This window comes from Pecten maximus, chromosome 9, assembly GCF_902652985.1.
Source record: "Pecten maximus chromosome 9, xPecMax1.1, whole genome shotgun sequence".
NCBI lineage: Eukaryota > Metazoa > Mollusca > Bivalvia > Pectinida > Pectinidae > Pecten > Pecten maximus.
The window spans coordinates 33,487,961-33,514,768 of record NC_047023.1 but is presented as its reverse complement, the minus strand read 5'-3'; the positions used below and the strand labels follow the sequence as shown (position 1 = coordinate 33,514,768).

Sequence of the window (26,808 nt, the reverse complement as noted above, 5' to 3'; positions counted from 1 at the left end):
TACAAACACAATTAACCATAGAATATCCCGGGGGGAGGAAAAAAACCCACCAAGAACAAACAATTAAACAATATGAAACAGCTGTTATCAACTGAACCTCTAGTACTGCTGGCTTTAGCTACATTTTCGCACATTAGTTTACAGAATATATTCTTTGTTACTTTCAATTTTGGTCCTATAAAAGCCAGATTCCGTATCTTAAATTTGAAAACCGGAATAATTCTTAAACGAAAAATTAAAAAAAAAAAAGGAATAAAAAATAAATTACCCATGCCCAGATTCTAATCTAGATTTACTGCTCTTAACCATTTTATCGAGTCTGTCCTAAATGTAACGCATGGAATTGCATGCAGTATTTGTACGCGCCAACTTGTTTTAATATAAATTATATGCATTTTAAACTTTGGCTACATCCCACTGTTTTTCAGTGATAACCGCACAGAATGAAGGGCGGTAACATCGAAGATTAAAGGTTGAGATGACCCCTTACAACATTCCGGAAACGGAAATTGAAATAAAACTTGACGTCATCACAAGGACGTACACACGGCAGCAAGTCAAGAAGGCACGCAGTTTTGTGGGGGATTCCTTACAATTTTACTGCCTTATAGACTGAAAGCTGTTTGTTTTGGACAAGTTACAGGTACAATAATTATACCTGGAGACAATGAGTGAGTCTGTTGTGAACGAAAACGTCCCTGTCATTCATGAAGTACCGGCTGACGACGGTAGTCCACCTGAACAGACGGTAGAAGAGGTAAACAACGTGGCCGCCTCTCCGTCCCTTGTGGCCCCGTTTCTTCGTGTAGAGCAAATCAAAGATGAAGACGGCACGAGCTCAGTGTACACGAGCGAAGAGGAGGGTGACGGTGACAGGGATAAGTCTCCCGAACCGGAGTTTCATCCTCCTACCGACGAATTGCGTGACAAGATAATCAAACAGGTTGAATTCTATTTCTCTGATGTCAACATATTGAAGGACGCGTTTTTGTTAAAACACGTTCGGAGAAATAGGCAGGGGTATGTAAGCATAAAACTTATTACTTCTTTTAAGAAAGTGAAGTCTTTAACAAAAGATTACAGAGCTGTAGCCTACAGTTTGAGAAATTCTGATCATCTTGAAGTGAATGAAGAAGGCAAGAAGGTGAGACGGACAGATCCACTGCCTGAATATGACGAAACAACACCATCACGTTCTGTTGTTGCGGTTAATCTCCCTATGGAGACACCGTCAATTGAAAATGTAGCTGAACTTTTTTCAAAGTGTGGTGAGGTTTCATTGATTCGTATCCTGCGTCCTGGCAAGAGTATACCACAGGATGTAAAAAAATATGCTGCTAAACACACTGAAATTGGTACCACTATCTGTTGTGTTGTAGAATTCGAAAAGCATGAGTCTGCTAAACTTGCCTGTGATACAATGACAGATACTGAGGATTGGAGAAAAGGTATGCGAGTCATGCTTCTTGCTCCTCAAAAAAGGAAAGAAAAAAAGAAGGATAAGGATGGAAATGAAGAAAACGATGGTGATGACGGAGAGGAAAATCATGAAAAGAAAAAGAAAAGGAGGGAAAGAAGGAAGAAAAACAGAGTTGATGAACTTGCACGTGAGAATGACTCGTCTTATGCCAGTAGTGGGTCTGAGGCTGATACTCCTACTCCTTCAAAGCATTCTATCGCTCACCATCAAAAATCGCTCAGTCCAAATCATTTGGACCCCAATAAACTAAGCCCATCAAACTCACCCCGTTCTAGTCCAAGATCTAGTCCATTGACCAGCCCTCGGTCCCGCCGCAGAAATCAGCATACTAAATCCCCACTGACACACGGAAGTCCTGGCAACAGTCCAAGGAATAGTCCAAGAAGCAGTCCAGAAATGAGTAGAAAGACTTATGATTACTCCTCTGGGGGAGATAGTACCCCTTCTAGTCCTTGGGTACAACGGAGGCTCAAGGCTGCTCAGGAAATCAGTCCACTAGCCAATCAAACAACTCCTGGACGCAGTCCAAATGGGAGACACCACATGCTGGATATGGAAGGTGTGATGCGACAACCCAAAGGTCCTGATGGGACCCTTGGATTTCATCTTGGGCGTGGAAAACCAAGGAGCAGTACATTTTCTTAAATATTGTGAAAATAGATTTAATTTGTATTTAATCTAAACTTAGGTACCTGTAAGGGAAGTAAAAACAGAAATCAATTTATCTCTTGCTTTTACTGTTGGAACTCTATATACATGTATATATATATTTGGCAATCTATAATTATATACCCTGGTATATCATTTTATCTTTAGTGTATCTGGTCTAATATAGCTGCCAAATTTTACACATATATTACCTCTTGGTTTAAGTAAATGTAGCATTTACCGAATTACTAATTACTACATTTTGGTCTGATACCCAACTCGATACAGAGTTAGCATTTGTCACTTTATCTGGACATCATTTTGTATCGTGTATATATAGCTGGTAATTGGAATAGTCCAATTTCAAGGATAGACCTAGGTCTTTATGTGTAATGATACTAAGAATTTACCCTATTTGGTCAAATAAACACATTGTTAACAGAAATAAACCCCAAAAGGCTTTGAGTAATTCCAACAATAAGACTTAAATACACTGATCACGGAAAATTTTCTTGTTCAATTAATGAGAGTGATGGTTATTAATATGATGGAGATTTGTAGTACAATGTATCTTGTCATGTTCATTTCATACAGAAAGATTTTATTGGCTGATTAGAGAGTTAAAGCATTTTATCTTTACGTTTAAATATTTTCATCTTTTTTTTACCAGAAGAAAAGGTATTGTGCCCTTGCAGGGCACAGAGCACTGATCATGATTTGGTAAAATATTGTATTGATTCTGAAATTGTTCCACTATACAGAGTTGTGGCCCTTTGTTGATATATGTTATACCAAAGTGTGGCTAGATGTCAACGGTTATGGACTGCTTACAATAGAAATAATCTGCCTTGTTGAATTAATATGCATTAATGGTTTATCTTTTTTGTCCTTTATATGTTACAATTACCAAATCATAATTGTTTAGTAGACCTTATTTTAAAAACAAAGTGGAATATATTAATACAATGTATTTTCATAAATATTAGAGAAATATTATTTGTGACTTTTTTCATATGGGAAAATAACACACTTAGTATGTGGCCATAGAGAAGATACAGACAGTCTATATCAGTTTCAACAATGACTGTATATATGTATGCAGATATTATATTATCTACATCATACATAGTTAGGTTTTACATTTTTTAGATGCTACCGACTGAATTTGAAATTTTATTTGGTCAAATAAGTCAAGTTAGATTAATTATGTTTAATGTAGCTATTTCTGTCATTGTTGTCAATTACCATTGAATTATATTCATTTGATTCATTACCTTTAATAAGCTATTTTTGGACTTGGCTTTTCACATGAAAAAAAAAATGTATTGTTAATCTAAATTTATATTTATGTAGATAAGGCACCTACTTGGTCAATCGTCATGCTTCATGAAGATTTGTAGCAAATTTAGATAGAGATTGATTGTTTCATATATATCTATCTATATACCACTGAATTGATTTGTCTCCATGAAGATTCACAACATTTTCAGTCATAGTAAGTGTTTACAGCTCGGTAGTGAATGACAAAATCTTGACCAACAATAATACATGCTTTCAAAATTTGTTAACAAAAACATGGTAATCATGTACCAAGCAAAAAACTCTGAAAAAATTTTATATGCCATAGCTATAGGCATAGATCAGATCACCTGTATTTTGACATGATTCTGATTCTAGAGCTCAAGTCTTGTGACCGATATAATAGATTTCTCTGTAAATTTGTAATGTTCTTTATATTTTGAAAAATGTTAACTGGTACCTTATAATAATGTTTATCCTGCAATAAGCCCTGGGGTCAGTCTTTTGAAATATTTGACTAAACACTTTCTAGTGGATTCCAGAGGCAAGCAATGAGAAAATCTTTCAACAATATACAACTGCAGTATATAGTTCATCAATCAATAAGCCTTACTTCAAACTGTGAACTAGTCAAGGAAGATTAAAAAGAAACCCTCTTTATAACATCAGCTATTTCGTACATTTGTGATTTTTAAAAATGATTTATATGTAGATGACAGATGCACAGAGCTTTTAGATAGGTGGTTTGTATTGCATCAGCCGACACCATCCAACTTGAACAAGAATTTTGATTTGAGACAAAATTCTGTTCTTTTTATTTATAGGATTTTTTTCTCCGCAGTTACAGGTCTGTACTACAGGATATTGTATCTAGGTTGATCAATGTAGAATATATATATGACCATTTCTAAATATTATCGGTGTATTTCACTTTGTTTTCTATTTATAGCTAGGCCAATTCCAGCAGGATACATGTACACTGTACAGTACTTGGGTATCAGTTGATTTATATTATACATTTTGTGATGCCCGTTACTATCAGTTAAGTATTATCACCCGAAAAGCAAGATCTGTACTTGGATATATTATATGGCATTGATGCCATTTGCTTTTTCCCGTTTTTGTTTATAGACATGTTGTTGAGTATCATATATTGATATCATAGTGATTGACACATTTATTGGCATCCTAACAGTTTTGAAAATATTGTTTTAGAAGTATTGCTCTCCTTCACATTGACATTTAATATAATCATTAACTAATTTAATCAAGTAGAGAAATAAAAAGTATTGATATGTTTATGAAATTTAAACACAATACAATGGTGTTTTCACCTCCTGTATATATAGCTATAGGATTCATACAGATTATAGCCTCAGACTTGGAGTTTACACAAATTAAAAAGTTAAGTAGAAAATCAGAATTGTATAACATTCCATTCAGAAATTTAAAGTAAATCTTTTCTAGTTTGTTGTATGTCAATTTATACAGATTTTGCCAGTGTAAAAAATAATGATTCACAACCCTATAACAAAACAATTAAGCTGTGTGCTAAGATATAAATTTAATACATGAATAGTATTTTGTTGGAATATAAGATTATTTTGACACTCCATTACATACAAAGTGTATAAATACTACCTCTCATGCCAATGATTACAAGATACAAAGTATGTGTGATTACTGATAGATATCACATGAAGATTAACCACATTGCTGTTTTGCATGTTACTTGCTCCCTCGACATCATACAAAATAACTGAAAATATCTATATCTGGACAATAAGTCTTTCATGTATATTCCGATCATATGTTTCTGATTTTTTTTTACTGAGTAAACTCTCACTTATCTCCCTTTATAGTTTAACTCTGTTTTACTGTCCACCAGCTCTCTATACCAATCACTTCTAAAGATAATTTTTCCAAAGTGTCATTATTTCTCCAAAGATATGGTAATTTCTCCAAAGTATGGTAATTTCTCCAAAGGTATGGTAATTTCTCCAAAGTATGGTAATTTCTCCAAAGGTTTAAATTATATGTTATCCAAACTAACTGTATATTTAGACACACTATGGGGATGTTATCCAAACTAACTGTATATTTAGACACACTATGGGGATGTTATCCAAACTAACTGTATATTTAGACACACTATGGGGATGCACATATTGTGCAGTCCATTACCCCATCATTGCTTATTTCTTGGAGTTCCGGCCCTTTTCAGCATTGACTGGGCCATTCTCAGTTTACTGTCTTAGGAACACTACTTTGGTATTTGTTACATGACGTGTATGTATGTTATGAATCAGGTTCCACACACAATATGAAGATGAACATATCGGTATACAATGTGCATGTAGCTATTAACATAATTTTATTTTCTTTGTTTACGCTTTTAAGTCACCAAATACCATATGTACATTCACATTTGGAACATTCAGCATTCATTCCTTTTCTCCTGCCTCAAGATTGAAAATCTCTTTGTAGCTATTTGTATTCATTCTTTCTTAAAAGTTCTCCATTACAAGAAATATTACACATTTGCTCTGAAGTTTTTGATTCTGTTATACAGGCTGCATGTTTCTGCTATCTCTAAAGTTTTGGATTCTTAGTGTCATACAGACTGAATGTTCCTGCTATCTCTGACGGTTGGATTTTATAATACAGGCAGCATGCATGTTCCTGCTAAGGCCTTGGTAGTTTCTTTCAAAGAGGATATTTATGGAAACTCATTTTGGTCCAGCATATCGGTGTTTATTCTTCTAAGAACATGTTTACACTGTATCATATCAGCATATACTACATAGTATCCAATTCATGTACATCTAAATTACATCAACTGATCCTTTACTAGCCAGGCTAACACAAATCATACCTTATTTGGCCTAATATAATTAAGTGTATTTGGTTTTGGTTTGGTTTTTTTTTCTCGAATTCATTTGCATATGTCATTAATTCTGTAACTCTTTTGATGTAGTAACATTTTTTCTTTTGTTGAAGCAAGTACATCATAATGTACATCATAATGGAATAAAAAGGAAACTTAATGGTTTGTCATTGAATTATCAATAAATATCTTTAACTTCTTTATATATCTCAGAATGAATATGTTGGTACTTTTCACAGTTGCCGAGATATTGATATTATGACATACTTTTGAATTGGTATTTATTTTTAATATTTGACGAGAAACCGTTAAATATTTTCTATAATGGTTGTACAATTTTGTTAAATGTTTTACGTACTTTAAAGTTTGTTATCGAAAATGCAGTTATCAGTGATAACTTATTGTTTCTTGTGCCTGTTCAATGCAGTGAATGATTGGTTGTAACTTACAATCTTTCTTTTTGTTCCCTACTTAAGGAAAAATTTTGAATGTTCCAAACATAATAATATATAAACCTTTTGACATGCAGTAGTGTAGAATTAGTGAATCAGTTTTAGTATTAGAAGTCATGTTAATATATACTTGTGTCAGTCGTGGATTTCTTCAATTTGGACTATTATACCCTAGTAGATAAAGTAGGGTTGATGCTGTTCATATTAACTAACAACTTAATTTATATCTTCTTTGAAAGTGAAAGCATAATATTGATAGTATTGATGCAGGATATTAAAGACCAAAGTTTCCCATATTTGCAATATTTTTTTTTTACTTCAGCATTTAGATTTTATACTATTTTTCTCAATACATGTAGATATACTAGAAAATCAACAAATGTCTGGCTTTTCATGCAAAAAGTTTAAAAGAATTGATACAGAAATCATTTGTCAATAGTTTACAATTTTACCATTTCAGTCTGTTATTGTTTTTATTTGTTTATAGATAAATTTTAGAGAAAATCACTGTTATTGTATGGCTTGTTTTTGTAAGATATATATTTTATAAACATTTTATATGCATATTTATAAACAAATGGTTATGATGATGTATTTGTTTGGAAAAACAACATTTTATCATATATTTAGGAGAAAAGGATTGCTAAGAGAAGAAAAAATTAAAGGGCCAAAATCTGTCACCTAAAAAATACATATAGTGTGATGGCACTATTAGAGGATCAGATAAGACCATAGGGACAATTCTTAACCCACACTCCATACATACTTGGTATGTACATGTAAGTGTATATAAAGATTAATGTATGGACTGTGGATTGGGAATTGTGGAAAGTCCCTGTGAATAAGTCGATTCTGTAGTATAGTGAATTTCTGGGTGTATTTAAATGGCACAGTTTTAATAAGATGTGTTGACTGTGTCAATATATTTGTGTACATATATGTATATTTTGTATATTTGATGGATGGACTGAGCTGTCTGCTATTACACTAGGTTCTTATATTTTAAAACTATTTTCTGATGGCGTTTCATAGTTCTTTAGTGCAAGTTCTGGCTCAGTTATTATAGATCTCTATATACTGGTTCATTGTGTTTGATAAATTTTAGATAGGGGCTGCGGTGGCTGTGTGGTTAAGGTGTCACGACACTTTATCACTAGCCCTCCACCTCTGGGTTGCGAGTTCGAAACCTACGTGGGGCAGTTGCCAGGTACTGACCATAGGCCGGTGGTTTTTCTCTGGGTACTCCGGCTCTCCTCCACCTTCAAAACCTGGCACGTCCTTAAATGACCCTGGCTGTTAATAGGACGTTAAAAACAAACCAAACCAAATGTTAAATTTTAGCAAACCTGGTATTATGTATCATTCAATAAACCCAGGGAGTAACACATTACATCTAAAGCATTATTTAGTTGATGCATTGGCTTATTATTGACCAATGAAAAAGCAGTTGGTTCAGTATTCTGTTTATTTAAAATTAGTATATTTATCTGCGAGCTTATTACCCATTAGGCATGGGTTTATTGTCGGATGAAAATTGCATTTATTGTAAAAACCAAAAGTACTGTTTACTGTGAGTTTTGACATGGAACAAAAAATGTCTTAGAAACATTTTGATTATGGATAGTATAAGCCTACAGAGCTATAGATTAAAACTTGCAGTTGCTGAATTGAGCAGAATATCATATTTTTTTATATGCCTGTCAGACATTGACGGAATTGACGATTGTATGATATTTATGGTATCAATATGTCATCAGGCTTGTAGTGATCATCATTCGGTGGCCGAGTGGTTAAGGTGTCCCGACACTTTACCACTAGCCCTCCACCTCTGGGTTGCGAGTTCGAAACCTACGTGGGGCAGTTGCCAGGTACTGACTGTAAGCCGGTGGTTTTTCTCCGGGTACTCCGGCTTTCCTCCACCTCCAAAACCTGGCACGTCCTTAAATGACCCTGGCTTTTAATAGGACGTTAAACAAAAACAAACCAAACCAAAGTGATCATCATTCATCAAGCTTGAATGTTTCATCACAAGTTTTTAAAGGCAAGGTTGGATAGGAATCCTTATTCAAGTCCTCTGTTCATTTGTGGTTTGATTTTCGTTGACCTTCATGCAGAGATGAAGTATACAACCAATGTGATTTGAACAATCTTGTGCTAAGTACATGTATTTGGTATCACGGGTCAAAGTTGCATATACTTTGACATTTCTAGTTATATTTTCATTAATTTTAAATGGCAGTGGGCTTGCTTCTTTGTCTTAGACATTCCCTTGTTATTTCTGCAGATTTGAAAATGTGTTTAAAAAAATCAAGTAGACAAATAAATTTCTATTGATGGAAGTTGTAATTTGATGTACATATAATAAACATTGATTTGATATGATCCTATTGGTTGTTGTGAAGACATGCAAAACTGCCATATACCTAGCTATATACATGTATATATATAGGCCTACAGGCGACAACCTAATGGTACAGCCAGTTCAGGTAAACATTCTGATTCAGTGATTGACTCAGATTTGCCAACTATTTGCTCACACCCTTCATACTTATAAAGTTCCATATTTATAAACCTATTTGGTCTGTACATAATCAGTAGAGAATCAAAAGTTTAGCAAAAAATCACCAGAAATTTTACAGGATAGTCCTGTTGTTACATTTTCTGGTGGATTACTGTATTTTGATATTCACCTATTTTTAAAACATTTGTTTTCATCAATGTATGAAATGGCATTAACTCATATTACCTGGTTGGTATGCATTTAGTTAATGATGTCATTGGTTTTGTATGGTTTTTATATTACATCCCATTGATAATTTGTCATTTAGAGTCACATTGTCAGTGATAAAGACTTAAGCTCATACAGCATGGAATGTTTGTGAGCAGATGTGATGACCTAGTGTCTGTTGTCATATTTTTTTTTAAGTTTTGTAAAAAGAAAAAAATCTGAGGTACATGTAGTTACACTGTACTTATTATAGGTATTGGTATTTTTATTTTTGGAGACCTTCAGTTGTATCTAGAGAGACAATATATATGATATACATTTGGCCTGTAGTTGGCTGGTGTGAAGATCTTAAGGTACATATATGACCTTGACCCATTTTGGAGGTCATACCGAGCAATATAGAAGAATATTTTCCAGCCAAGAAAATCGAAATGTCAACACAGTACTAATATTTGGTAGATGAACTTGATGGTAAAAACTTTGTTTAAATTATTTATCATTTGAAATAAGACAGAGCTCCAGGCGAGATATATTTCTGTTGTTTAATAATTGACGGTAGAAGTTGGTATTTTATGAAGCATTGCAACAATTAATATCAGACATAAGTGCTTAGCTATTAAATGGCTGTTATTTAATATATATAATTTTTCATTGATATACTAGATGTACATGTATGTTGATATCACTAGCCGTATGGGTATTTTGTGTTCATGTACAATAATTGTACCTATAATGAAATTCAATTTACATGCCTCAGATGATTAAGTAAAACATGTACAAGAGATATTTGACTGAAGAAAGTCTGTTTTACACTTAAGGATGTATACTACCTTTCTACAAAGTCATCTCCCCTCCAGAAGAGTTCTGCCCTGAAAAGAATATGTAAAGGACCTTGTTAATTCTAATACTGTTCAAGTGTTTGATTTATTTAGTACATATTTGATAGTGCCATACAAGAATGTACTTTGTGTAATTCAGAATTACAACTGAGAAGGCAGGAATGAAAGGGAGATTGTTTATTGGATAACTGGTATATATGTAGTATTACAACTTTATCTATAATGTTCGTTTAAATACACACACATTTAATTATATTTTGCAGTAAATATCTTGCAGTAATGTTACATTGTGAATATTTTGATAAATATTTCATTAATGATAAGTATTCTGATAAATATTTCATTGATTGTAAGCATTTTGGTAAATATTTCATGAATTCAACATGAATGGTAACAGGATTACTATGTAAGTACATGTTCTTTGTAATTTGTCTGCTTACAAACACTGTTATTATAGTAAAATTAAATAAAAACTACACAAAACTGTACAGTAGTATGCTAATGCGTTACTTCTTTGACTTTTTATTAGGTCACCTGAGCTTTGATGAAGTGACTATTCTAATCGCCTTTTGTCCGTCTGTCCATAAGCAATTACATTTTTGACTTCTCCAAAATCGCTGAAGCAAATTCAATGAAATTTGGCAGGAAGCTTCTATGCATGACTAAAGGTCAACCTAAATTGTGAATTATATGGTCCCCGACCCCAAAGGGCCTGAGGGGCAGGGCTAAAAAAGGGTCAAATTGACTAGAACTTCAAAATTCTCTCAGATATGGTGGAATCAAACACTTCATATATGGAAGGGTATTAAGGTGCTTTACCAAAATTGTGAATTTCATGACTAAAAATAAAAGTGACTGCAACAATTCCTGGTAGATTTATATAAAAAAAAAAAATTCAAATGTAAACAGAGCGGTCTTGATATAATTAATATATAACCGATCGTAACCAAATCGCTCAACCACTCTGGGCCTTTCCGTCATATCTGCGGGAAAAAACATGTTTTCTTTTCACTGAAAGAAATGATCATGACCTCGTTACTTGGACAATGTGACCGATTCGGCTTTCTTCGGCATGACCATGCTTACAAGTAACGGCCGAAGTGGAAGTTAACAATGTAGCAAAGTTCGTTTATCGCTTTATATATTATGGGCATATTTAATTATTTATATGCCGAACTCTCCGCTCGTTAACTGAAATTTAAGTCCGAGAGGCATGAGATTGGACCAATACCATGCCGAGATGAAAGGCTGTCAAATTTGTTCAAATGAATAAACTTGACCGTCTTAACGACACGGGTCAAATATGAAAAAAAAAGAAATGAAATGACTTGTCATTAACCCAAATGCCAAAAAGCCTGATATCGTGCATATAGCAAAATGGGAGTGGCATTGACCGTCTATAACCTACTGGGGTCAAATATGTTAAAATCTTTAAATGATTTATCACAGTTACCAAAAGACCCAGTGTTATTACAAAACACTACCAAATTTGTTAAAATAAACGACCTTGAACTACTGTCAAGGTCAAAGGTATCAAATGTGCAAACGACTTGTTATTGACTGATTGGTTATGGTTTAATGTCCTATCAACAGCTAAGGCCCAGATATTGTATCAGTAGCATACTGGGATGGAGTACTAGCAAGTTGGTTCAAGTGAATGACAATTACTTACTTTTAAGATCACAGTGGTCAAATATGTTAAAATCTGAAACGGCTCCTCACTAACCGAGAGGTCCAGAGGCATGATATGGGACTTATTGCATGATAAATTAAAGTAATACAAAGTGTGTTTAAATAAATGACATTGACATTCTTTCAATGTCACAGGAGTGAAATGTGTTGAATGCTTCAAACACAAAACAATTGCCATAACCTGAGAGGCCCTGTGTTATAAAATCTGGTCAGTTGTACCCGTATGCACGGATAAAGGACAACGGAGATTGTTCAAATGAATATTAGCCTACATTCTGGACAACAGACGATTATGTTACAATACCCAAAAGAGCCTGGGTCATGATATATATGGCCAGTAGAATGATAGAATGGACTACTACATATTTTGTCAAATAAGTAAACTTTGCTAATTCTTAACAAAAGCAGGTGATCAACACAGGCCCACTCCGTCTACTGTGTTTCTTTGTACGGCGCAACTTCCGAAAACCGATTACCTCTTGACACCGATCGAAATGGCGATCTACGGAATCGGCCCTTCTTTGTTATAGTGATAAAAAAACCTTTCCCATTACCGATTTTGTGTCCAGGGCACAGTTGTTTAATAGGTGATTAGCTTAATCATGCACTTAATTAGTGCAAATTTGATTTCTCATTTGTTGCAAAACCTGTGAGGATATCATCTTTAAATTATGCCAGTTGGAAGAGAATATAGAATTACAGAATTTCTTAAAGTTTTGTCAAGTTAGTTCTACCAGAAATTATTATATCATGATTTGAAAAATGTTGTTAAAATGTTATGAGCCTAATCACATTTTGAACAACTGGGCCCAGAACGGTTTATACCCAAAATTACTTCTGTAAATCGGCCTTACCTGTACATGTATAATTTAGTATAATGCCGTTACATCGTTGTAAATTACATATGTACTCCCCCACATGACGGGACATATAACGGTACAATATAAGACCGCACAGCTTGAGAGACCGTAATGTGGTACACGTGTTATATAATCCCCACATTGTATGTAATCCCCACATTGTATGTAAACCCCACATTGTATGTAAACCCCACATTCTATGTAATCCCCACATTGTATGTAAACACCACATTCTATAATCCCCACATTCTATGTAATCCCCACATTGTATATAATCCCCACATTGTGTGTAAACCCCACATTCTATATAAACCCCACATTGTATGTAAACCCCACATTGTATATAATCCCCACATTGTATGTAATCCCCACATTGTATGTAATCCTCACATTCTATATAATCCCCACATTGTATGTAATCCTCACATTCTATGTAATCCCCACATTCTATGTAATCCCCACATTCTATGTAATCCCCACATTGTATGTAATCCCCACATTCTATTTAATCCCCACATTCTATATAATCCCCACATTCTATGTAATCCCCACATTCTATTTAATCCCCACATTTTATGTAATCCTCACATTCTATGTAATCCCCACATTCTATGTAATTCCCACATTCTATATAATCCCCACATTGTATGTAATCCCCACATTCTATGTAATCCCCACATTCTATGTAATCCCCACATTGTATATAATCCCCACATTCTATGTATCCCCACATTGTATATAATCCCCACATTCTATGTATCCCCACATTGTATGTAATCCTCACATTGTATGTAATCCCCACATTCTATGTAATCCCCACATTCTATGTAATCCCCACATTCTATGTAATCCCCACATTCTATAATCCCCCCATTCTATGTAATCCCCACATTGTAGGTAATCCCCACATTGTATGTAATCCCCACATTGTATGTAATCCCCACATTGTATGTAAACCCCACATTCTATGTAATCCCCACATTGTAGGTAATCCCCACATTCTATGTAATCCCCACATTGTATGTAATCCCCACATTGTATGTAAACCCCACATTCTATAATCCCCACATTCTATGTAATCCCCACATTGTAGGTAATCCCCACATTCTATGTAATCCCCACATTGTATGTAATCCCCACATTGTATGTAAACCCCACATTCTATAATCCCCACATTCTATGTAATCCCCACATTCTATGTAATCCCCACATTGTATGTAATCCCCACATTGTATGTAAACCCCACATTCTATAATCCCCACATTCCATGTAATCCCCACATTGTATATAATCCCCACATTCTATGTAATCCCCACATTGTAGGTAATCCCCACATTCTATGTAATCCCCACATTCTATATAATCCCCACATTGTATATAATCCCCACATTCTATGTAATCCCCACATTGTATGTAATCCTCACATTCTATGTAATTCCCACATTCTATATAATCCCCACATTCTATGTAATCCCCTCATTCTATGTAATCCCCACATTGTATGTAATCCCCACATTGTATGTAAACCCCACATTCTATAATCCCCACATTCTATGTAATCCCCACATTGTAGGTAATCCCCACATTCTATGTAATCCCCACATTCTATAATCCCCACATTCTATGTAATTCCCACATTCTATGTAATTCCCACATTCTATGTAATCCTCACATTCTATGTAATCCCCACATTCTATATAATCCCCACATTGTATGTAAACCCCACATTCTATAATCCCCACATTCTATGTAATCCCCACATTGTATGTAATCCCCACATTCTATGTAATCCCCCCATTCTATGTAATCCTCACATTCTATGTAATCCCCACATTCTATGTAACCCCCACATTCTATGTAATCTCCACATTCTATGTAACCCCCACATTCTATGTAATCCCCACATTCTATGTAATCCTCACATTCTATTTAATCCCCACATTCTATGTAACCCCCACATTCTATGTAATCCCCACATTCTATGTAATCCCCACATTCTATGTAATCCCCACATTGTATGTAATCCCCACATTCTATGTAATCCCCACATTGTATGTAATCCCCACATTCTATGTAATCCCCACATTGTATGTAATCCCCACATTGTTTATAATCCCCACATTCTATGTAATCCCCACATTCTATATAATCCCCACATTCTATGTAATCCCCACATTCTATGTAATCCCCACATTCTATAATCCCCACATTCTATGTAATTCCCCACATTCTATGTAATCCCCACATTCTATGCAATCCCCACATTCTATAATCCCCACATTCTATTTAATCCCCACATTGTATGTAATCCCCACATTCTATGTAATCCCCACATTCTATGTAATCCCCACATTCTATGTAATCCCACATTCTATGTAATCCTCACATTCTATGTAATCCCACATTCTATGTAATCCCCACATTCTATGTAATCCCCACATTCTATGTAATCCCCACATTCTATGTAATCCCCACATTCTATGTAATCCCCACATTCTATGTAATCCCCACATTCTATGTAATCCCCACATTGTATGTAATCCCCACATTGTATGTAAACCCCACATTCTATGTAATCCCCACATTCTATGTAATCCCCACATTCTATGTAATCCCCACATTCTATGTAATCCCCACATTGTATGTAATCCCCACATTCTATGTAATTCCCACATTCTATGTAATCCCCACATTCTATGTAATCCCCACATTCTATGTAATCCCACATTCTATGTAATCCCCACATTCTATGTAATCCCCACATTCTATGTAATCCCCACATTCTATGTAATCCTCACATTCTATGTAATTCCCACATTCTATGTAATCCCACATCTATGTAATTCCACATTCTATGTACCAACCCCCACATTACTATGGTAATCCTCACATTCTATGTAATCCCCACATTCTATGTTAATCCCCACATTCTATTGTAACCCCCAGGCGATTCTGTATGTAACTCCCCACAAATTCTAGATAATTCCCCACATTCTATTGTAAGCCCACATTCGTATTAATCCCCACATTCTATGTAATCCCCCACATTCGAGGTAATCCCACATTCTATGTAATCCCCAACATGGTTAAATATTAATCCCGCACATTCACTATGTAATTGCCCCACATTCTATGTAATCCCCACCAGTCTATGTAATCCCCACAGTTCTATGTAATCCCCCATTGCTATATAATCCGCCACATTCTATGTAATCCAACATTGTAAGGTAATCCCCACATTCTATTTAATCCCACATTGTAAGGTAATTCCCACATTCTATGTAATGTCACAATTCTATTATCTATGTAATTCCCACATTCTATGTAACCCCCACATTCTATGTAATCCCCACTTTCTATGTAATCCCCACTTTCTATGTAATCCCCACATTCTATGTAATCCCCACATTGTAGGTAATCCCCACATTCTATTTAATCCCCACATTGTAGGTAATTCCCACATTCTATGTAATCTTCACATTCTATGTAATCCTCACATTCTATGTAATTCCCATATTCTATGTAACCCCACATTCTATGTAATCCCCACATTGTATGTAATCCCCACATTGTATATAATCCCCACATTGTATATAATCCCCACATTGTATATAATCCCCACATTCTATGTAATCCCCACATTCTATGTAATCCCCACATTGTATATAACCCCCACATTGTATATAATCCCCACATTCTATGTAATCCCCACATTGTATATAATCCCCACATTCTATGTAATCCCCACATTGTATGTAATCCCCACATTGTATATAATCCCCACATTCTATGTAATTCCCATATTCTATGTAATCCCCACATTCTATGTAATCCCCACATTGTATGTAATCCCCACATTGTATATAATCCCCACATTGTATATAATCCCCACATTGTATATAATCCCCACATTCTATGTAATCCCCACATTCTATGTAATCCCCACATTGTATATAACCCCCACATTGTATATAATCCCCACATTGTATATAATCCCCACATTCTATGTAATCCCCACATTCTATGTAATCCCCACATTCTATAATCCCAACATTCTATGTTATCGATCCAGATTGTACATTAATATTTTTATACAATACATAAAAACGTACATGAATCATTTTACCTTATTAGACGTGGTGATACATTTTATGTTTTGATTAATAACATCCGACATTGTGATACTGGCAACTGCTCATTTTGAATCAAAATCGACAAAATCCTTGATGATTGCATGTCTTCGTGCATTTTTGTCTGAGCTAGATCCAAATGAACAAGCTTAAATGGTGGAGTGTTCATGCAGACGGATTTGTACGACGTGAATTAGGTGGTGCGATATATGTTTATGCTATCGCAGATATGTCACCCATAAAACAATTATTCTGATTTCATAAAGTGAAGGTAGTGATCAAAGTGGACACAGAGATGGCAAAATAATGGGGAAACCGATATCACTTAATGTCTTTTAGCAAGTAGAAAATTCGAAAATATAATTATTTTTTTCTAGTATAGGTGTAAGACTCGTTTGTATACATTTAGTTTTATGCATTTTATTCAGACATAATGCGTCTCCTTCCAGGATTTGTACAATATAAATAGGGAAAATCATATGTAATGTAATTGTACATAATTAATATCGCTCGTGATTACGTCACGTGGGTGTCGGCGAGAGCCTCGTGTGACGTCAAGTGATGTCTCGGGCGTCGCATTGTGGTTTCACCTGTACCTGATTTTAAATTAAATTATTTGTCGATGTAAACACGATGGTAATATTTCTATACAACTGTTGATGAGTGTCGCCCTGGGCGATGTGAAATTTTCCGTGTGACTTTAATTTAATATGTAGCTACTATTATGAAAATTATGTAAAATATATTTTTTTAGGTTACCATTAAATGTCTTATTTCCGGATGGTTCCAAAAATTAGTTTGTCTTGGTGTTTTCCGGAATAAAAGAAAAACAGTTTCGCGCCAGGAAGCAAAAATGATGGTGTCGTGTTGTGATTTCTGTCTTATTCACCAACAAATCCCTCCAATAAAGTCGTCATGAAATACGATCCAGTGTAAAAGGACGCACCATCGTGTCCACAATGTACAGCATGCACATCGTGCGTCACTATCCGCACAAATGTGCGGTTTCGAAAGAATCAACTAGAATCTACTAGTATACGGAATGAGCCATATCAAATTTATATAGATTTCAATCGTAATATAAATTGTGTATTAAATTTTAACCCGTATGAAATAAACAAAAATGGAGCTTTCATTATATGCATCATATATAATTACATATATGTACATGACGTAGCCGTGTTTGGAAAATCGTGCCAAGCCCCTGTGGCCGTGGGAGTGTTTCCGCACCTTTAGGAGAACAAAGAAAGAAAGATTTTGCATGACCAATGCAAACCAATTATAGTCAGTTTCTTACTTTCCACAGGTAAAACATGTTAACATACAAGTAAATTCATTTGAGATAGAATAAAATCCAGCATCGCTCTACATGTTATGTTTACAGCCTACCGCGGGTTAGGGAATGATGCCGGAGTCAACGAATTCAATGTTGTTGTTTTTATCAACACTACATTTGTAACTGAACTTTACAAAGGGATTGGGCACAAGTTATACAACTTATATAAAGCCCTTTCCCGATATAATTATACATACTCATTACAACAAGATGGCATATTTACACATATTTACATATTTAAATTGAGAGAGAGAGAGAGAGAGAGAGAGAGAGAGAGAGAGAGAGAGAGTTACATATCTATATATATATCCACCCAAGCAATTTAGATAAGAGCTAATCTTCACCGATGCCGACAACAGAAGTATACACAAAGCACTTTTCAAAGCTTGATGCTGATACTAATGTTCATCACTTCCCATGCCAATGTTTCGTTCTCCTTTCACTCCTTACTGCCTTGAATATCCGTTTCTCTTTAAAGAGATATGCAGTTAAAAACGAAACAGTTAAGACTGAATGCAAGCTGAATAAGTGGCTGTATCTTTTCATAGACACATTCATAAAATCATATTCCTGATACAAATGCAGTCATATTATCATCAAAAATGATTCAAACTGATATAATTTTGGTATCCGTGCTGAAACGCATGAGTTCGTTAATTTATTTCACCAGCAGTTTTACATTATAACAATAAGCATTAAAACTATGCCGTTTATCTTTTTAAAGATATTTCTTGTTTTGTGTGTTCTTACGTTGATGACGTTAGCACTCGAAGCGTGTTCGCTTCATCGGAGACCCACGCTACACTTATCATCGGGTGATGTCTCCGATGATGCGGTGGCGAGTGATCCTGTCATAAAGAAGGTCACAGCTAGACAGGAGCCCTAGCTGATCACAAGTCACTGCATGCGGTCTATAGTTGAATTACGTTTGCACTGTGTTTACAGTGAGGGGCACCCGTGGGGTGACTATGGGGCATTGAGTGTATTGGGTAACGATGCACGTGCTTTACCTGTGGTACAGGTGAGTTCTACAGGTGTACTAGGTACGTGGGTCATTCGAGCTTTTGCAGCGCACCTCGACAGACGCTATAGTTTACCCCCACCCCCCCCCCCCCCCCCCTATCCCCCGCCTACCAAATATATCTTGGAAAGAGAAGTTGTTCTTGTTTTGTTTTCTTTGTTACAGGTCTGTAAGCCAGACAAGGATGTGGTAAAGAGGTCGAAGAGCAAGGACTATTATGGCGGTATCGCGTGTGATTATGGACATCGTCGTGATTTTTTTTTATGAAAATGAGTGCCCAGTAAATAGCGTCAGCTGCAGTAAGCGGTATTCTGAACACAGTGTGTTGAGTTTTATTTGATAAATAATTTATGTTCGTTTGAACTGGTGAATTAGAACATAACTGATAAAATTATGACAGAATTTAACTTCATTTTCTAATATAGACCCCAAGATCGAAAATCTGTATAATTATGTAATTTCAAGAAGGATGTCACAGAAACTATTTATTATTCTATAAATCTTTTTTTTATCAAAGCCGTTTCTGCACGATATAATCAAATTTTTATTATGTCGTGCGCATGTACACTGACTTGTACCCTAAAACACGAAAAAGTAAAAGTTGTCAGTCATCAGCCCTTTTACTCTAAATTACGACCCATGTAAACTTTATCCAAGGCATTCATGCAGCTTACAAACGGTGACCGCCTTATATATTCCGAATGCCCTATAGTCTGAAAGCCTTAAAGCCCGGGAGTGCGAAAATATGTAATATTGTAACGTAGTCGAGTGGTTATATACAGGTATGGTATGAAGGTTTCCCATGGAGTATATTAAACATATTTACATTATGTATACGGAAAAAAAAGGAAATTAAAAACCAAAAGAAAAAAAATCGTTGTGCCAAAAAGCCCCCCCCCCCCCCCCCCCCCCCCCCGCCCCCTATATTTACCTATATTCGGACTGTCGAGTCTTCGGACTGTCGGCTAAAGAGCATTCGGAATATAAGACCGACCTCCCATACACAACCACTATAGTGATACAAGATTCCGTACTATTCCGATTCTGTTGTCTCCTGATCCTGACCGATCCTGTTAAGTCGTCAGACCCCTTTTGACTCTCTAGTTCCGGAGGTAGAAAAGGCAATTGTAATTTCTGCCAGAAAGAACGAATTTGTTGAGGTAAACAACTATGGCCATCAGGTTAATTGCAAACATTTAAAACATAGAAGAAAGTTATTCAAAGCTAAAAAAAAGTCAACATCTGATTTGTTTTAAGGTCTGATGGGAAAATCTCCACACGCATACAGTATAGCAGAAACACCAGGTTTCTGTTTATTTGTGTCAGTCAGCTAGATTTTCTTAGTTCCTACACAATACCATGTTATGAACACTTCATATTTTCTGAGGTCAATTTTGAAACGTCTCCCGTCATGCCATTATTGGTACCTACGACGTAACTAATTTAATTTAAATATAAATTTAGTTCAGAGGTAAAATCAGAACAAGGGGGACAACCCTTACAATATAACATTCTGAAGTATAGTTATTATAATTTCTGTAACTCCACATTACCACACAAACATTGGTTGGTACGTAAGGCTGTCATTCAGTGACGAAAACAAAAATTGTAAATTGAAGGAATGTGCTAAATAAAAATAACTAATACTGTTTCTTTCCATTGATAATTTGCTTAGTGAAGCTAGAAGGCAACTGTATCATTTTGTAGTATCACATTTAAAATGAAAACCTGCCACCCTATATACTCCTAACTTTTCAAATGTGTTCGCCCCCGAACACATATCAAGTCGGTTCTATCTCCAACGAAACTGATCATTCTCCTATAGTACCTTGCACTTGGATTGGTCAATGGTACCAAATTTTTAGTAATAGGAAAGAGTAGAGTGCCTCTACCAGGGATTGAATAGCTGCGATGACGTAGCTCTGAACGACGGACGGAAGATTTCTGACAGATTGTCGTCGTCAGAACGGAGTGAAGGCAGGGTATGATTATTCGTTCTAGGGATTGAACTACTCCTATAACATAAGAGGCCGCTGGTCGGCTCTTTTTCTATCGGATATTATTTTGCAGATCTCGCCGTGTAAAACCTCTAACATTGTTGGAGTAGGATTGAACCTGCAATCCCCGCTACTGGCCATGACCTGCCATATGCATTCTACTGACTTAGCCTAGAGAAATCCCCCCTCCAAGACCAAAGCAAGAAGGTGACCATATAGTATGTACACTATTTAAAATCAAAACCTGCCACACTTGTAATGTGATGGTTCATTGATATGGGAATTTCAGCTACATAGTCCAATAGCTAGCTTTTGTGGCTGTGCGGTTGAGTGTCCTGTCTGTGTACCGAAGTTAAGCAACGTCGAGCTTGGTCAGCTCTTGGATGGGTGACCTCTCATTGTTCCCCCCGGTGCACGTTACATTTGGTGGCAGCAAGCAGGCCTGGTATCCTGTATGGTGCCTTTGGACAGCATGGGCAGCACTATGTTCCTGGAGACTTGTTGGTGCATGACTAGGGGGTCTGGTCATGAGGCAACAGTTGTGTTTGCTGAGGATGCCAGGGTTCATGGATATGGTCATTTCAGCTGCATAGTCCAATAGCTAGCTTTTTTGGTTGTGCGGTTGAGTGGCATGTCTGTACCGAAGTTAAGCAATGTTGAGGTTGGTCAGCTGTTGGATGGGTGAGAGTTGAGAAAGACATTGGCTGGGTGCTTAAGGCCCAATAGCCACTGATAGTAATTTGTGAATCGCTTCGAAACGTGGCTATGTTGCTTTGATATACAGCTGTATATAAAACTCCAATTCAAATTATCTATTTATCATAACAATTTTCAACAACCAAAATCAAAGATGGCTGCCTGTGACTGTGCATTTCCCCCATCAGACTCCATATGGAATGAATTTAAATAGGGACAAAGGGGAACCTACAAACCAAGTTTTAGAAATATACATAAAAAGGGCTAATTCAGCATTAATGTATGGATGAGTTGGGCTTTGCTGGAATGTGCCTAGAAGATTTTTTTCCTATTTGTTCAGAGAATAAGTTTTATGTTTTCTGCCCACATCAACTGTCAAGCTACTGCTATACCACTGACCGAGTGAGATAAAGGGCAGTGACTCTGATGGATCAGAAGGGTGTTTCAGTTCATAAAATGTTGCTTTTTTTCAGTGATTTTCCCCAAAAAATTAATAGAAAATTCTTTGTTGTTGTGGTACTATTGATTTTTAGTTCAGACAGTACATTTAATTTACTTTGCAATCACTGACTTTTTATCTTTGTTTCTAGATCTAATGAAGTGAAAGGTACACAGAAGGAATCCCAGATGTGAACCAGTCAAAAAATAATAATTTGGAGATTGTAAAATTCCTCTCTATCATACAATGGAGATAGATGTGAAACAAAGATCCAAAGAATGGTTTCAAGAGAGAAAAAAGGTGGCTCTGACAGCATCACGATTTGGGGAAGCCTTAGGGGTTGGCAGAGGACGACCATTTGATTTCCTCTGTTATCTTGTTAACTCAGAGTCAGAAGATGTCCAAGCTGACGAGGAGGAATCTGAAGAAATGGCTAATAAAAAGCATGGAATAGATACAGAGGCTGTTATATTTGAAGCTTACCAGTTGTTAATGGGAAATAATGAAGCACACCAAATTCGAGAATCTGGCTTCTGGGTTCCACGGGAAAGTGACATGTTGAAAGGATTGGTAGGTGCCACACCAGATGCAGTTGTGACAAACAAAATGGGCAAAACCATTGGTGTTTGTGAATTCAAAGCTCCAATACATAACTTGTTTGGCTATGGTGAAAAGTGGGGAAGAATTCCAAGGTATTACATGGCACAGATTCAGGGACAGATGTACATGGCAGGAGTACCATGGTGTGATTTCATGGCAGTGTGCACCAAAACTAAAGAGGTTCTCCTCAAACGTGTCTATTACCAGCCTTCATATTGGATGCATATCTCCTCATGTCTTAGTTCATTCTGCCATACACTTAAGGTAATTAGATTATACATGTATGGATATTATTATCATTATTATGTTCAGGGACAGCTTTCTGTTGATATAAACAAAAATTACAGAAAGGTTGATGACAGTAATTTTTCATATAATAGAAAAAGAAATATTAGCCCCTACTCCCATCATATCTTTAGTAGGAGTAGGAGCTAAAACCAGGTATGTATATATATCTATTTTTTTGCTATAATTTATAAATACAAACCAAAAGCATACATGTATATATACTTTTGATGCATGAAACATGAAAGTACCTATTAAAGGCACTACTCTAAGATTGACGATTGAGACACAAACTCGTACAAGAGATAAGCGGTCAAGTTTAATTACTGGTATGAAATTTCATGTCGCTCTACATTATAAAATGATAGATTGGTATTAAGCATTGAACAACTTCAAATACCAGAACATATACCACTCCTGATCCTACCATCAGTATCACTTGACTTACTTGAATGAAAATACTTTAAAATGTTGCCATATAATATGAGGTCATTGTAAAAGAAGCATATTTTTTTTAATTAATTATGATTTTTCTATAAAAATTTCAGGAGGCAAGAGAGAGGAAGAAGTTGAACAAGCCAGTGTATGACTTTGAAGCTGCCAGGAAGCTTCAAACAATTCCATTCCAAAATAATTTGTTTCCCAATGAAGGTCAGATTCGCATTGTGAACTTGTTACGGCGTAATCCAAAAGGAGAATATGGTGTGGCAGCAAATCCAAATTGTTGGCTTACATACAGTTTTCTAATGGGTGTTCCATATGTGGTCCCAGCCGTGCTGAAACGCTACAGTGAATCTCTTATCGAGGTGATAGACAGTGATATACAAAAGAAGAAATTGAGAATGTCCAAAGATAAAGCTGATGAATAGTGTGTGTCTTAACTGCAGCAAGGAAACATGTCTGATAAAGCATTAATCAATTTGTTACTGTAGATTTTCCCTGTAGAAAGGGAGATAATTGTGTGACAATATGCGAGTACATGCCTACTATATTATTTAAAACTTTTTGCCTCAACTATATGGGAGGGTAATGTAATTTAACAGCTTTTCGAAACATTTTTTTAGGAAAATTACAAATTTCAAAATGGGTTCAATCGTGTCCTTCAAAAAAAACCTAGGTAATTTGAAATATCTTATATCTAGCTGTTATTTGTTGGTTTTTTTAAAGCAATTTTGTAGCTTAATTAAATCATTGTGCTGATCAAAATAATGACATGATTACTGCGAGTAGTTCATTTTTTTTTTACAATCTATTAAGATATTTTGGTATGGTATTGGCTTACAGAAAGATGGTATTACAGTGTAACAATATTTTTCAAGGGCATAATTGCATTGCTATTTCATTTAACTTGTCACACTATGTATGATTGTGGAAGATGGATCGAGTGTCACATATGGAAATTCGCTGTCTATATTGGACTTTCCACTCTTTTCTTTCTTGTTCATACTATAATTTGGACAGTTTGATTCTTAATTTAGTGTACTTTGTACATATATATATACCTTTAGATGGGGGTAAACCATAAACTGCATTTCCTAAAAACTTGCATAGTTATTGCCCTTTTGTTTCCTCGCCTAGACTACTTGAACAATAAGTAATTTAATTACTATTTCACCTCAACACGAGTATGTACATACATGTATAAAAAGTATGATAATTATATATATCATCATGGGAAGCCTGGTGTTGCATAATATATAGAGATCTGCTATCATGCCCCTTTCTTTGAAGAGTCGCAGCATTTTTTCTCTTGTTAGTGTCATAATTAAACAAATGGGTAAGTTAACGTTGTACACAGGGAAACTTAGATTAGGGGACTACCTCATTCTGAAACTTGTCCCTTGCCTTTTACAGTTTAATTCCCTTTACCTTTTTATTTGTTTTAAGCTCATCTGGTCTGAAGTAACAAGGTGAGCTTATGCCATACCTAGTGTCCGATGTCTGACCTTCCATTAACAAAACCTTGTAAACATGAGAAACTTGAGTATATATCAACCAAGTTTGATGAAACTTTGTATGCAGCCATATATTCAACAATTTCTTACAGAGTTATTGTCCTTTGTATTAATATATGTGCATAAAACTGACCTATTGGTATTTTACTGACTAATGCAGTACTGTAGCAGCTGTATGTATTTTTTGTTGCATTTGATGCAAATGTTTCTGCTGCTGGTAGATTTTCTGTCAACTGATGACAACACCAGTTTACTGAGAGTGCAACTTGATCATGCTACTTTTTAAAAAACACAGATTTTGTATAAACATTGCAGACTAGATATGTTTACAATGATGCCTCATTACCAATGATTTGATACAAATTATTTTAATCTTTCTCAGGTTTGAAATATTTCCTGCCAGCATGAAATATGTATGTGATGTATGAAATTAAATGCTCATATTAATCTAACTCTTGTTTGTCATTTTATGGTGCATGAATCGAAAAAGGTTTTCTTTATATTTGTGGCACTATACCTCAACACATTTTCAATCCATCATTATCAGATGTTCAGAGCTTTCAAATTGCTTTTTGTCATTCTGATCAGGTAAACATTATTTTGTTAAAACTTCTATATTTCTAAGCTCTAATGAATGTCTTTTTTTCAAATGCGTTTATGTTGATCATGAGTGTGATCAGATATTCAAGATTGCCACTATGCAGCAACCATTTCACATTTGAAAATTGTTGCCTCAAATTGTCAAGAACTACTGCAGGTGTATTGTTGAAACTATAAGCACTGTAGTGTTTTGGACCAATTTTAGCTGTCAATCCTCATGCTTTCAGGAGCTACACATTTACTTGGATTTTGTGAGTTGAAGTTTGTTATCTCAATTTCTCTGAAAATCTTTGTCCTTCAGGGACTGTCTTTATATTTCATGTGCATATCTGACTTTAAGGCTAATCCAACAGTGAAAATGACTTACAGGTGGCCATCTTTGATTCTAATAGGTGAAGTTTATGGCTCTTTCTCAAAAGAGTATATCTAATGCAAACGTGTGAACTTTTATCGATATACAGACGAACACAGTGTACAATAGCATAATACACCCCTTCTACACACAGATGGGGAGTTCACAACAAAGGACTGGGCAGACATCAATATGCCCTTCATCATAGTAAGTCCCAAGGTCGCCATGACCTTAAATTATTAAATAATTAATGAAATCTTAACGAAACAACCAAGTTTACAGCTGTACTGTGATAAAATGACGATGACCTACAATGCATGTAAGAGTTAAATATGTCAAAGATCTGTATGTAGACCATGGTAATCATTAAAACACGTACAACCCAAGAAACATTCACTCAAATGTGCTGTGTATGAGGGGTAAAAATAAAGGAGAAAAGCAAGTAGTATATTAATACAAAATCAAAATAAGACAGATTCAGAAGACAGAAGTGCATTCCTGGATGTATTGCT

General features: G+C 35.5%; 2 protein-coding genes across 3 annotated transcripts; both read left to right on the top strand.

Moving 5' to 3' along the window:
* Positions 1-517: 517 nt before the first annotated feature.
* LOC117334752 (la-related protein 6-like) lies at positions 518-10,835 on the top strand. The gene is made up of 2 exons (XM_033894548.1): positions 518-5,413; positions 5,453-10,835. The coding sequence occupies exon 1, from the start codon at positions 668-670 to the stop codon at positions 2,123-2,125; it is 1,458 nt and encodes a 485-aa protein (XP_033750439.1). The 5' UTR covers positions 518-667; the 3' UTR covers positions 2,126-5,413; positions 5,453-10,835.
* Positions 10,836-20,417: 9,582 nt separating this feature from the next.
* LOC117334751 lies at positions 20,418-25,796 on the top strand. 2 transcript variants are annotated; one of them, XM_033894545.1, is made up of 3 exons: positions 20,418-20,532; positions 22,656-23,368; positions 23,938-25,796. In XM_033894545.1, exons 2-3 carry the CDS (start codon positions 22,751-22,753, stop codon positions 24,256-24,258), a joined length of 939 nt encoding a protein of 312 aa, XP_033750436.1. In that variant the 5' UTR covers positions 20,418-20,532; positions 22,656-22,750; the 3' UTR covers positions 24,259-25,796. The 2 variants fall into 2 exon arrangements, with proteins under 2 accessions (XP_033750436.1, XP_033750437.1); XM_033894546.1 differs by lacking the exon at positions 20,418-20,532 and adding an exon at positions 20,547-21,354.
* Positions 25,797-26,808: the final 1,012 nt, after the last annotated feature.